The 13999-nt window shown below is 36.0% G+C and overlaps 1 protein-coding gene across 1 annotated transcript; it reads left to right on the forward strand.

Annotated features, from left to right (window-relative positions):
- Positions 1-1262: 1262 nt before the first annotated feature.
- LOC125877030 (uncharacterized) lies at positions 1263-12991 on the forward strand. Its single transcript, XM_049558335.1, has 3 exons — positions 1263-1626; positions 7178-7366; positions 12639-12991. The coding sequence occupies exons 1-3, from the start codon at positions 1390-1392 to the stop codon at positions 12720-12722; spliced, it is 510 nt and encodes a 169-aa protein (XP_049414292.1). The 5' UTR covers positions 1263-1389; the 3' UTR covers positions 12723-12991.
- The last annotated feature ends 1008 nt before the right edge of the window (positions 12992-13999 follow it).

A 13999-nucleotide genomic window follows, 5' to 3' on the forward strand; every position in this document is an offset into this window, starting at 1 on the left:
TAGTGTCTCTCGCTTATATATTATTCCATGTGAATTCTTTTATTGTGCAGACTAAGAAATATGATTCGTTTATTAAATAATGGACATTGTGTTTTTTGAAATTAAGGTTATTTAAAAATATTTTTCACTGCGTTCAATTTCAAATATATTTCATAGTAAATCAAACAGAAGTAAAATTATGATAACATTTTAAACGTTGGGCCCGTGCTTAGCACAGGCAACACTCATCTAGTATATATATATAAGAGAACCCCAGGCCCGTCTACGTGGCGCCATCACAAGCAATAATTTTCTTTTAAATTTATTTATTTTCAAAAATACCCTTTCTTTTTCATGAAAAGATGTAACTTTTATGAAAAATTGTGTTTTTTATGAACAGTTGCAACTTTTATGAAAAATTGTGACTTTTATGAAATGTTGTGACCTTTCTGAAGGGTTGTAACTTTTCCAAAGAGTTGTGACATTTTTCGATAAGGCATAATAATCATTTGTTCACACTACCCTTTTTGTCTATAAATAAAGAAATTTCCTCTCATTTTAAAACAACGAAAATTCTATACTTCTTTTTCTTCTTTTGCACAATTAAATATTCGTGTATTTTGCTCCTGTTGAGTGTCTCACTGACACCATTGTTTTTGTGTCAATACACTTGTGAATAGAATCGTTCTATCCTGGGAGGATTTATTCTTTTAAATCTCGGGTACTAAGAGGGAATAATTTTCTTAAGGGGACATTGTGCATTCAGTGGACTTAATTTTTTCCTTTCTGTTTCATTCTATTGTTATAGATCATGGTATATTTTTTACAGTCATTAATTTATGCTTATGATATTAATTGTTATTTTTGAGTACATGTTTTAAACTTTGTTGGTTATGTTTTTGTAAAGTTATAGTTATAACTTATAAGTATTTGTTAGTACAGATAAAGATTATTTATTTATTAGAAAATTTAATATCTCATGTTGATGTTCATCTAATTTTCCAAAAATATTAAATAGTAACACTTCTCGGAGGCAAAAGGATAAATTATAAAATTAAATTAAAGATGACTGATTGAAGGATAAATGATAAGATGTTATAATTATCATTTTTCTTTATATTATTAATGTTCGTTATTACGTAACCTTATATGTAAAATAACATAGTGTTTTAATTTAATGACCGATAGATTTTAAATATTATTTTATAAATTTTGTGATATCAAATTCTGGCGCTTCGTAATTTTACTAGTACAAATGAAATGAAAATCTGTTTAATTGCAGTTGTACAGTTTCGGCAATCACAAAACCCTAAACCCTCATTTCAAATTCTCCAAATTCTCTCTTCTTCTCAATTATCAATGCACTATCTACGATACCAGTTGATAATTGATTCAATTTCTCAGTGAATCATGATGGGTATTCGCAAATTTTGTAGACAAGTTCACACATTGTCTCGTGAATTTGGCCCTAGCGAGACGTTGAAGAGGAAGGTTGCTGAATTGAAGGTGAAGAAGAAACGGAAGGATCCTCGGAAGAATCAGTTATTTGTTCAGGTTCCTGATTCAAGATCATTCCTTGATACTGCTACTATGCCCATGATACTCACTGTTGTTGGGACCGCACTTTTCGCAAAGCTCCTTATGATGGTATGATGCTCCATTGCAGTTTATGTAAAGTCCTATTTTAGTATTTGGATGAAATTTGAATGATTTTAAAATTGGACAAACCCCTAATATATATATTCATTTGTTGGTTGTGATTTTGGTGGATTGTAATGGTAAGTAGAAGAGAAGCTTGGGGAAATTGATACTTGACATTTGACAAGGTTTAAATGTTGCTTCATAGGTGTACTACATGATGGTTTCATTAATATTCATAATCTTTATAGGAGAACTACTTTAGTGTTGTAATGTACCAAAGAAATGGTATCTCGATATAGAACTGCTTATAGACCGTAGAATATCTTCGTTTTTCTTGGTTTGAATAAATGGCACTTATTTCTATTTACATTCATTATAATGTTAAAGGAACTTAAGTTGAATCTTGTTGATATTGCGGAGGTTGATGGAATTTAGTTGACTTAATTCACAAACCCCAAAGTCTCCATCATAGGTACTTTTTAAATTTTTTTTTTTGGTAATTAGGATTTTATCAATCACCAAAGTAGATACTTACAAAGCTAAACCAGTCCTACTCAACTGGTTATCACAATATCTGCAGTCTGCTTACAAACTTAGAGAATTAAAACCTGGCTCGGGCAGTAGCTCTAACACAACAAACACAAGCAATTCTACGAGCAATATCCTCCATTGTAGTCTCTGTCTTCTCAAAAACTCTATTGTTCCTCTCCTTCCAGATGGCATGAATAAATTATGTGTATACTAGTTGTAGTAGTTGGGCCTGGTGGCTTTTCCCCTTAGTCTTCTGGATGATCCACTGTTGCATTGCATTCCAAGTAATGGTTGGAGGATGGCTGATAGTAGTCCATTGGAGTAATCTCCTCCATAAGGAGTTGGCAAATGCACACTCAAAAAATAAGTTGTCTCTTGTTTCATCTTCCTGCTTACACATAACACATTTAGGATTGCATTATCCATTTCAGCAACCTATCTGTTGTAAGGAGTCTGTTCTGGATTTGCAGCCATAAGATAAAAATGGCTTTAGGTCTTGCTAAATTGCAACATATGAGACCTCTCCAATCAACCTTTGGGTAGTCACCTAGCATTTGATTATAGGCTTGCCTTATCTTGCTTCTCTTGCCATCAATAGCATGATGTAGCAAATGTAGGTGATCCTTTGCTCCAAGAACTTTTCTAACCATCCAACAAGCTTGAGCAGGAACCTGAGAGCTTCTATATGTTGGCCTTTGACGTAATAACTGTGTATCCATTTGATCCAAAGTCTATCCTGCTTCTTCTCTATATCCCAACACATCTTTAGAACTGCTGCTTTGTTCCATACCTTTAAATTCACCAAGTTTAATCCTCCAGCCACCTTGGTGTACACATCTTCTCCCAAGAGACTGGGTCCTTCTTAGTTATGCTGTTGAGTCCAGACCATATAAAACTCCTATAGTAAGCTTGGATTGCTTTCATCGCCTTAGTTGGTATCACAAAAAGTTGTGTCCAGTATGCTTGAATCCCAAAAATCACTGTCTTAACTCTTAACAAGCTGAACTCTCCCTGCACAGGATAGTTTTTTAGCTGTCCGGGAAGATATTTTTGCTACTATTTGATCAGTAATGGCTTCCACTGAATAAGATTGAGTTTCTTAGTGAACAAAGGTATACCAAGGTATCGAAAAGGTAAGGCCCCATGACTGTATCCCAGAGTTTGTTGGATGTGAGACATTACAGTACCAAATACTCCTCCAAAATATATAGCACTTTTAGACAAGTCAGCTTTCAATCCGGAAGCTGCTGTGAACACAGTGAACTTGTCGTGGAGTAGTTGAACTGATATTTGGTCACCTCTTGCAAACATGAGGAGGCCATCTGCAAAGCTTAAATATGTGATCTTAAGCCTACTGCACATAGGGTGGTATTGAATATCTTGTGATTGGATAAGTCATTCAGGTTCCTACTTAGATATTCCATGACCATAGCAAACAAAAAGGGGGACATTGGATGCCCTTTTCTGTAGTCCTCGAGCTGCCTCAAAAGGTTTTGTTAGTTCCCCATTGATCAAGAAAGAATAGGAGACAGTAGTTACACATTGCATCACGCAGCCTATGAACTTGAGAGGAAACCCCAATGTTGACATTATTTGTTCTAAATATTTTCAATCAATAGTATCATAAGCTTTTTGGATCTCCACCTTTATCATACATCTGGGTGAGATATTCTTCCTGTTATAGGCCTTGACTAGTTCATGTGCAAGAATAATGTTATCTGCCACTTTTCTCCTGGGTACAAATCCAGCTTGCATTCTGAGATCACAGTTGCTATCACCTGGTAGATTCTATTTGCCAACACTTTTGCTATGAGTTTGTATAGGACTGTACAACATGATATGGGCCTAGACTCCCTTATATTGGAGGGATTGGGAACTTTTGGTAACAGTGTAACTGCAGTACAATTCACTGCTTTGTGTAACTTTCCAGTAAGAAAGAACTCCTTAACTGCTGCATAAACATCCTGTTTAATCACTGGCCAGGCTTTTTTGAACAACATAACATTGTAGCCATCAACTCCGGAGCCTTATCATCACCAATAGAACATAGTCTATCATAAATTTCCATCTCAGTAACCTCTACACACAAGGCCATTTGTTGAGAGTGATTCAGTGTTGGCCCCTGCTTCATAATACTCTTACTGACTGCCGTTGTGCTTACTTGAGCAGTTCCCATTAAAGACTTGTAAAATGTTATAATCTCATTTTGAATTGCATCCGGATCCACAATTTTTTCTCCATCCGCTGAAGTAAGCTCGACCATCTGTTTCTTGTGTTGTCTTTCTTTCAATATTGTTGTAAAATACTTAGTATTTGAGTCCCCCAATTTAATCCACATAGCTTTGGATTATTTTTTTTGGATGCTCTCCTCTATATTTCCCCATTTCTCTAGTTGGATCAAAAGATCCTTTTCTTCCAGTGCTATAGCATCGGTATACTGTGAAGAAAGTTTCAGCTGTGTGAGTTGTAATGTATTCCTGAGGTGATGGATCTTCTCTGTAACTCCTTTGTAATTTGTATTGTTCAACTGGGTAAGATGAGGTTCAACTCCTTCAACTTTTGGCAAACGCATCTAAGTTTGCTATTGGAACCTGTGAGAAATATAGGAAAATAATATTATTGAATTGTTGTTGTTGTGTCTACATTATTACATTGAGACCCTATTTATAGACACTAGAATACAATCCTTTATCAAGTAGGATACTATTTACTATTCCTATTTCTATTTGTATTCCTATTCCTATTCTAAATAGGATTGTACAAACCTATTCCTATTCTAATAGGATTGTACAAACCTATTCCTATTCTAATAGGATTGTATAAACCTATTTCTATTCTAATAGAATTGTATAAACCTATTCATGTTCTAACACTCCCCTCAAGCTAGTGCATACAATTCATATACCTAGCTTGTTACAACTGTAATTAATACGAGGACCGATGAGGGGCTTGGTGAGATATCTGCAAGTTGATCAGTCGACTTCACAAAATTGACAGTCAATCTCAATGTGTTTGTCTTCTCATTAAATACTACATTTGGTGCATAATGTCAGTCAATCTCAATGTGCTTAATCTTCTCATGAAATAATGAATTTGATGCATAATGCCGATAAAACACAGAGTGATAAAATTACAATGTTGAACTTCCCAAACCAAACTTGCAAAGACTGTTTCAGACATAGAAGTGCTCAAAATCTAGTATAAAGTATATGGATCAGGTTGGAATCAATAGATGAGTCAATATTAAACAAGAAAGTCACTGAAAAAATTGGTCGGAACATGCTCATATGCCGGAGTATTAGATTTGATGGTTGAAAGTGTTCACAATCTAAGAAATAAAATTATATGGGTTGGGTCGGAATGATGGCACGACCCAACTAGAAAATAGAAATTATATAGGAAATGTCGGATTGATGGCACGACCCTATTGAAGAAGAGAAATAATATGGTAGGGTCGGAATGATGGCACAACCCTACTGAAAAAGAGAAATTATATGGGTAGGGTCGGAATGATGACACAACCCTACACAAATCAAATTTGAGATGTCACCGGAAAGACGAATGGAACTACGGAAATCAAATCTGAGGAGTCACTGAAAAGACACACGGTGATATGCAACTCAGATATGAAAAAGTAGTTCAGAAAAATCCATGATACTACACAAATTAAATATGAAATGTAGTTCGGAGAGATGCACGATGCTATGCAAATCAGATATGCAAAAATAGTTAGTCACCGAAAGGATGGCATGGTGCTACACAAATTAAATATGAAAAAAAAGTAGTCACTGGAAAGATCGCACGGTGCTACAAAAATTAAATATGAAAAAGTAGTCACCGGAGTGATGGTACGGTGCTACACAAATCATATATGAAAAAGTAGTCACCGGAAAGATGACACGGTGCTACACAAATTGAATATGAAAAAGTAGTCACCAGAAAGATAGCACAGTGCTACACAAATACCGACGGATATGGGGTTGACACAAAACAATCCTAGAAAGTCGTCGGAAATTGACGCACGATAACTTGTTTGACTGAGCTTTCTTCCCTGAATATGGGGTTCATGTATATATCATTGATGTCACTTTTGTTAACATAATTATTGGCCAGACGAGCGGGATATATGAGTAATAGCCACCCGCCGGCTCCAGAAACTCTTTGATTTTCTACCAAGATCATAGAGGCTTTGATATCACGTGAGAAATATAGGAAAAAAATATTATTAAATTGTTGTTGTTGTGTCTACATTATTACATTGAGACCCTATTTATAGACACTAGAATACAATCCTTTACCAAGTAGGATACTATTTACTATTCCTATTTCTGTTTGTATTCCTATTCCTATTCTAAATAGGATTGTACAAACCTATTCCTATTCTAATAGAATTGTATAAACCTATTCCTATTCTAATAGAATTGTATAAACCTATTCATGTTCTAACAGAACCTACCAGTCCAGCTTCTTTGCACTATTGGAAGAAATGTCTCATGTTGTGTCCACACATTAAAGAACCTGAATGGAGCTTTAATGCTGAGTGTAGTCATTTTCATCTCCAGGACCATAGGTGTGATCTGAAATGTGTGGCAATCTGTAGTCCAGCACCAGTTGGCCATACTGTAGCATCCATTCATCATTCCCTATTGCCCTGTCCAGTCTACTAAATATTCTGGCTGATCCAAGTTGTCTGTTTGACCATGAATAAAATTCTCCTTTCCACATCACCTCATTTAATAATAGGTCTTGAACACATTCAGCAAAGTCCCTGGTTTCAACCCTTGTTACTGGGGCACCATACAATCTATCTTGACTTTGTAGAAGAGCGTTGAAGTCTCCCCATACAAGCCAAGGTTTATTGCATTGGTTGCTACTTTTAAAAGTTTATTCTACAGGTAGGGATGTGTTGGACTTGAGGTGAACACTAAGGTATTTTCAATTCTTCGGTGTAGTAAACTTGCTTGTATGTTTTACAATCTATAAATCAGCTGAGTAGCTTATAAGTTACAGTTGTGTTTGCATGCAGTATGATGACTCAAAGTCGCAAGATATGATTGAGCGAAAAATAAAGAATGCGCCTGCTGGTCAAGGAACAGTTAGGATGCTTACCCGCGAGGAATGGGAATCAGTTCAGGAAGTGCGACCAAGAACTCCATTTGAATCTAAACTAGCCCGTCCAAATGCAAAGCTTAGGACAGGGGAGCCTTTGAAGATGGTAAATGCATTACTTCTTTAACCTTTCATTCATCTGGTAATAGGTATTTTTCCTGCTAACATTCTAGAGAACAAACAAAGTGGGTTAGAAAGCTTCCTATAGTTGTAAGACATTCAAGCTACTAGTGGGAATGCTTTTTAGCAGAATATCAATAATGACTAAAATGATGTTGTAGAGTCTAGAGGTTTATTAGTATGGTCACATTGTTTGCCTGTTAGCCTAGAACTAGGCATGCCAACCTTAGTGCAAAATGAAGGTGTTAGATAGCTAGTAAAGTTTCTATACTAGTGATATTCTAGTTTTCGAATGGGTTAGATACAAGATCTTTTGCTTTTCACCTAAAGTAAGTGTGTATTGTATTAATTATTGTAAAGTAGTTAATACATATTTTCTCTCCTCTTAGTTCCTCACATGCTATCAGAATCTTCTATGATCTTAGTAGAATCTAAATTGCCCTCATTCCAATGGGCATCACTCTTATTTACCGTACCCGTTTCGTAATATCATGCCTAATATCAGTGATTGTTGTGATGGCACCGTGCCTATTCTTGGTGATCGTTATGTAGCATTGAGCGTGTTTCTGGAAACCTTTTCAGTGACACCTCACATTTTTTCCGTGGCTTTTTTGGTGGTTCTGCGCATCTTTCCAGCAACGCCACACGCCTTTTTGGTGACCATTCCTGCAGTTACCTGCATTTATTTTCTTCAGCAGTTATTCTGGCAGCACGAGTGTTTGTCCACTGTTCCTGCAACTACAATGATAATCTCCTAGCAGTCAGAACTAATCTTTTCCCATGACTTTTTGGGTGCTGTACAACAAATTTAATCCATCTCTTCTTTTCATTTGCTGCAGACCTATCATTTAAGTTATTGTTTCAAGAAAATGAAATCTAGCACTTTTTGGTATAAGCTAGTCCTTGGCCTTCAATATCAGAGATGCCTACACTAGTTGGAGCTCTATAGAAGTTAGAAAATCTATCAGGAAAATCTGGATCATGATTCATGACCCCAGCTTGTATTTTTTGGCCTTCAATATCAGAGATGCCTACACTAGTCGGAGCTCTATGGAAGTTAAAAAATCTATCAGGAAATCTGGATCATGATTCATGACTTTCAGCTTGTATTTTTTGGGTTATTTGGAATGGAAGAAACAATAGATTTTTCGATGGAGTTTTAACTCCAATTTGTAAGCTTAAGGCTAGTTGTTTGGTTAACCTTTTTAGTTGGCCCAACTTTTCCCCTGTAAATAACTTAGATCACTACCTGGATTTTGTCAGCTCCTTAGCTCTGCAAGTTTTTTGTTCTTACTGAGCTGACAGAACAANCCCCCCCCCCCCCCCCTCTTTTGTATCTTTACATCTACTGGATGCTTTAATGAAATCTCACTTCATAAAATATAAAAAATAAAATGAAATCTTGTGATTCATTGGAGTGTAATCCCATCATTGGAGTCAAGGGAAGGTAGAGTTTGCGCAAACCTTACCCCTACCTAAGAGGTAGTGAGGTTGCTTCCGATAGACCCTTGACTCAAGGAAAAACAGTCCAAAAAAGAAGTAATGGAAGTACAAATAGTAACAGAAATCAAAGGACAAGAAACTATAGGAGCAGTACTATGACTACTAACTAGTATGGACGGATATTGAGACGACACACTCTATTATAAGATTCTTGTTTCACTTTATGTTTTATTCCCATATTCGCCTCTATATTCCTGTTAATTGTATACCTTCCATTTATTATTTGCACTACCTTTTAGGATCCTATCAGTACTTCTCCTCCATCTCCTTCTGCAAACAGCTTACTCTTGACTAGTCATAGTCGTTACTGACGCAACATTTTCAATGGTTCATGCCTCTGCACCAAATCCTTCTTTTATCGTGGTATCTGCTTCCTCCCGATATTTCCTCGTGGCTTTCCATAGAGGGGTTCTCTCAATTTTACTCCAACCCATCTAGACCTTATCCTTGTTTGGCGTAACCCCATTATTCCTTTCTGTTGCCCTGTTATTTGCTTCTATCAGTGAATTTAGAGGTGAAGCCCTTTGTCACTGTTATTGTGAATGTGCACTTACACTGGTATTTATGACGAGATCAAAATCTGAAACTGTGTTAGTGCTTTTGTAAGGTCTCTTGCTAATTGTAATAGAGCTATCATAAGGTCTTTTGCATAGATAGATCCGAGGGATCCAGATAAAATTTTAACTAAATCCTCGAGTCCTCTTGTAGTTTATAGTTGGTACGAGGAGAGGTAGGCCGAAGATGTATTGGGGACAGGTGATTAGACAGAACATGACACAACTTCAGGTTACCAAAGACATGACCTTAGATAGGAGGGTGTGGAGGCAGTGGCGCATGCAAGAATTTTTCTAAGTGTCTCCATTAAAAGGACAAGAATGGCTCAAGAGGAAAATCAATGAAGCTTTTGCTTTAGACCTCCAAAAATTTGAGGCCCCATAAATAGTGAACTTTATGAAAAAATATTTTAGTGATAATCGAAATTAACTGAAACGATAATTGATAAAAATTCTCATATTTTCATAAAGAAGGATTGACCATCGACAAATTGTGTTAAAAATGGTTAAACATGTGTAAAAAATGTACTTTGTGCTATTCAACAAATAAGAAGCCTAAAAGTAATAACTTTGAAAAATATTAGTTCAAAATTGGGTGTCAACAATCATCCACACGTAGTATCATGCATTTAACATGAAATCAAGCACAAGTCAAGTTTGAACTTATTCAAAATTGAACTTCTTGGTATTTGACATCCCATTTCCTTTGAAAGTGGAAAAAAGAAAAATTGGAGTTCTTGGTATTTGCATCCCATTCCTTGGGTGCGAAGGGCATGACTTAGTGTCAACGAAGTGGTTGAGAACCATGAGGTCTCACGTTTAATTCCTAGTGGAGGCAAAAAAACACACCAGGTGGTTTCTTCACATCTGTCCAACCCTTGGTGGATAGAGTTACCCGTTGCTTGTGTTGGTGGGAGGTAGTAGGTACCTCGTGGAATTATTGAGGTGTGACCAAATAGGTCCGGACACTACAGTTATCAAAAAAAGAAATTGCCTTTTTTGTGAATTTTGTATTCTTATTCTCATGGACCGACATGAGGAAACTTTGTCTTGAGTTTTCTTTGTAAATTGAACTTGCCTTGTTCATTTCGATGCCCTAATTTTTTTTCCTTTTCCTTCTCTCCAGTTAAGAATGTCAATATTATGAAATACTAAATATTGCAAGAATAGGTACCTTGTAATAGGGGAAAGATTTGTAGTCCATGTAATTGTGTAATTAGGAGAAAATTCCACCGAAACTTAAAGGTAAGTTCTACAGAGTGGTAGTTAGACCGGCCTTGTTGTATGGAGCGGAGTGTTGGCCAGTTAAGAACGCACATGTTCATAAAATGCATGTTGCGGAGATGAGGATGTTGAGATGGATGTGTGGGCACACTAGGAGCGACAAGATTAGGAATGAGGTTATCCGGGAGAAGGTGGGAGTGGCCTCTGTGGTGGACAAGTTGAGGGAAGCGAGACTGAGATGGTTTGGACATGTGAAGAGACGGAGTGCAGACGCCCCAGTGAGGAGGTGCGAGGTAATGGTGGTAGAGGGTACGCCGAGGGGTAGAGGTAGACCCAAGAAGTATTGGGAAGAGGTGATTAGACAAGACTTGGCTATGCTTCACATCACCGAGGACATGACTCTAGATAGGAAGGAGTGGAGGTCGCGAATTAAGGTTGAAGGTTAGTAGGGTTAGCGGGTTGTCTTCCCTTGCGAGGGTTTGGGTTGTTAGCGTTTGGAGCAGTCTTAGCCTTTTGTTGTTTACTGCGTTTCACTCCCTATATCTTTCTTGTTATTGTCTCATTGGTTGACTATACACTATCTTTTGTATTGGCTGTTATGTTTGCATATATCTCTCCTGCCACTTAGATTTGATGTTCTTGAGCTGAGGGTCTCTTGGAAACAGCCTCTCTACCTCCACGAGGTAGTGGCAAGGTCTGCGTACTATTTACCCTCCCCAGACCCCACCTAGTGGGATTTCACTGGGTTGTTGTTGTTGTTGTTGTTGTAATTGTGTAATTAGGAACAGGAAATAGTTTCTTTTCCTTTTCTGTATTACTTGTAAATGCTTATTTAAATCTCAACATGCTTGAGGAATCAAGAAATTCATTCTCCTTTCCTTTACATGATGTCGGAGCTGAGGGTTCGGGTCCCCGGACTGTTAAAAAGTTATTCCCTATTTTGTTCCCAAAAAGAAAGAGAGTGAGAAAGAAAGGAAGTTGCAAATCTGGTTCATTGACAGGAGAGTACCTGACAAGTTTCAAGTCTCACGTCCCTCTTAGAAAGGCTTCCCAGTCTCCAGCAACCCCAACCCCAAAACCCTGGCACTGGAAGCCATGAGTTTGCGTCTTACGTGTGCCATCCATCATCTTCGGCAGAGTTTCATCCACAGGCTCATGGGCCTTTTTCCCGCAACCTTCCTGCCACGATCACTCTATCAAGGTCAACCAAGTCCCCTGCTTCATCTTCTCTTTCACTTTCTATTGGATTCGATTTTCATTCCCAAACCACTTTACTGTTGTTGACCCGACCTTGAGTTTTTTCTCCCATATGATGAATTGCGTCTTTCCTTTCTAACTTCTTATCCTCGCTGTTCAGATCTTCCTTCTAGTTTGTCATATTCACAATTTCCTAATATTGACACGTTTAATGTCTCCAACTCTCGCATAATATGTGATTGGAATGGTTTAAGTCCAGCTCTTCTCAATTTTAGGCGAGAAGTAGTAAAAATGATGAATATCTATGTTGGAAGTAGTCACACATCTAAAGACAACCAGCTATTAAGGCCATTAAAGTGATGAGGGCCAATGAGGAACTCGTAGCTATATATTTTTAAATGGGAAGTTTCAATGCCTGGTGAAATGTTACAAATTAGTTTCAAAGAAAATGTCTATCCAAATAGTGGATGAAGCCTGTAGAAAATGGTACTATGTGAGTACGACATAGTCTTGGAACTTTCTCTACTTTGGTTTTGGTGTCAGGATTCTGTTGGGTTAGGACCAGTGCATTCTTTTGGTATGTTTTATTTGGAAACCAGTTCCTGAGATCATGCAATATCATCGTGTCTTAAACGTCTTAGTTATCTTATAAAGTGGTAATGTACCATTTATGCTTATCTTCTTCTGATACCTTAACTATTACCCTCAATATTCTTCCTGGTTCAGCTGCATTACAAAATTTGAATGACTATGTTGTTTCATCTGATTGTTTATATGCAGGAAGATGTCAAGGATTGGACAATAGATGTTATAACTGACGCACTTACACGAGCTGAAGAATGTGCTAAACGAGGATCAAACTAAGCTTTTAAGTCGATAATAGTGGTAAGCTAGTTTAACAACAACTGCTTCTTATGTACCAGAAAGGCTCTACAACCTCAGTTGCCCATTACAACATACAATCCTTCTGCTATCAGAAGTGGAGAAATGCTGCCTTTACAATGAATTAGAGTGTGTGTGTATATATATATATATATATATATACACTTTAATTCACAAAAATAATATTTTCATTGAAATTAGAGACTGTATGGGATGGATTTTTCAATAAAAAAAGAGAGAATTTTTATGGTAAACTTTCTTCTTTAAAATGTGCTTGATAAACTCTTGAGTTATCGTTATCTCGATTTGTGCTTCAGCACGTGAGTCTTTAATTTGTACTAAAAAGATAGTGTTAAAAAGAATATGATCAATAGTTTGAAAAATAAGCAAGTCTTGAAAACTAACGTCTTTCATTTTTTTGAGTATTTGTCTTCACCTAATTAATTGAGTAATAATTTAGGCATTTTAGACTTCTAAATTAAGATTAACTAAAAATTAATGAGAGTTTCTTTCTTTTAAAAAGAAAAAGAAAAAAAATCAGTGTTTTTGGCCAAAAGCGATGTCACATAGCTTGTATATTGAAATAGTTCAATTGATTAATAGATTCAAAAATTATATTATAAGAAAAATATACTTCGCAGAAGTAGATGATAAACATTTTATTTTATTAAAATGACTTTAATATCCTTAAAGTATTTTTACACAAAAAAAAAGGATTAATAAGTAGTAAAAAAGTAGAGATAATTAAAGATTACTATGTCATAAGAAAAGTATTTCAAAGATTATAAAAATATTAAGGACATAATTATAAAAAGTTTGGTTAAATTGAAAATATTTTTATAAGTTGTAATTCATAAATTGGGGTCAATTTATGGCTTTCGACTAATTTTGACTTATAAATTTTATATGAAATTTTTTTAGAGTGACTAAAAATGATACTTTGCAAACACTTATAGCCATTTTTTCGATAAGAGTGGAGTTCCTTCGTGAACTATTATCGAAAAAATGGCTATAAGTGTTTGCAAAGTATCATTTTTAGTCACTCTAAAAAAATTTCATATAAAATTTAAATTCTAAAAAGAAAATAAAATAAAAGATAAAAAGATTTTTTTTAGTAGATGAATATAAAAATGTTGTGACCAATTATATATCATATGATGTGACATTAATTTTTCTAACGTGGATATGATGTGTAATTCATGTCAGAGCATGTGAGGAACACACAATATTAGAAATGCTTAAAATTCTTATTTTAAATG

This window comes from Solanum stenotomum, chromosome 9 (genome assembly GCF_019186545.1).
Source record: "Solanum stenotomum isolate F172 chromosome 9, ASM1918654v1, whole genome shotgun sequence".
Lineage (NCBI taxonomy): Eukaryota > Viridiplantae > Streptophyta > Magnoliopsida > Solanales > Solanaceae > Solanum > Solanum stenotomum.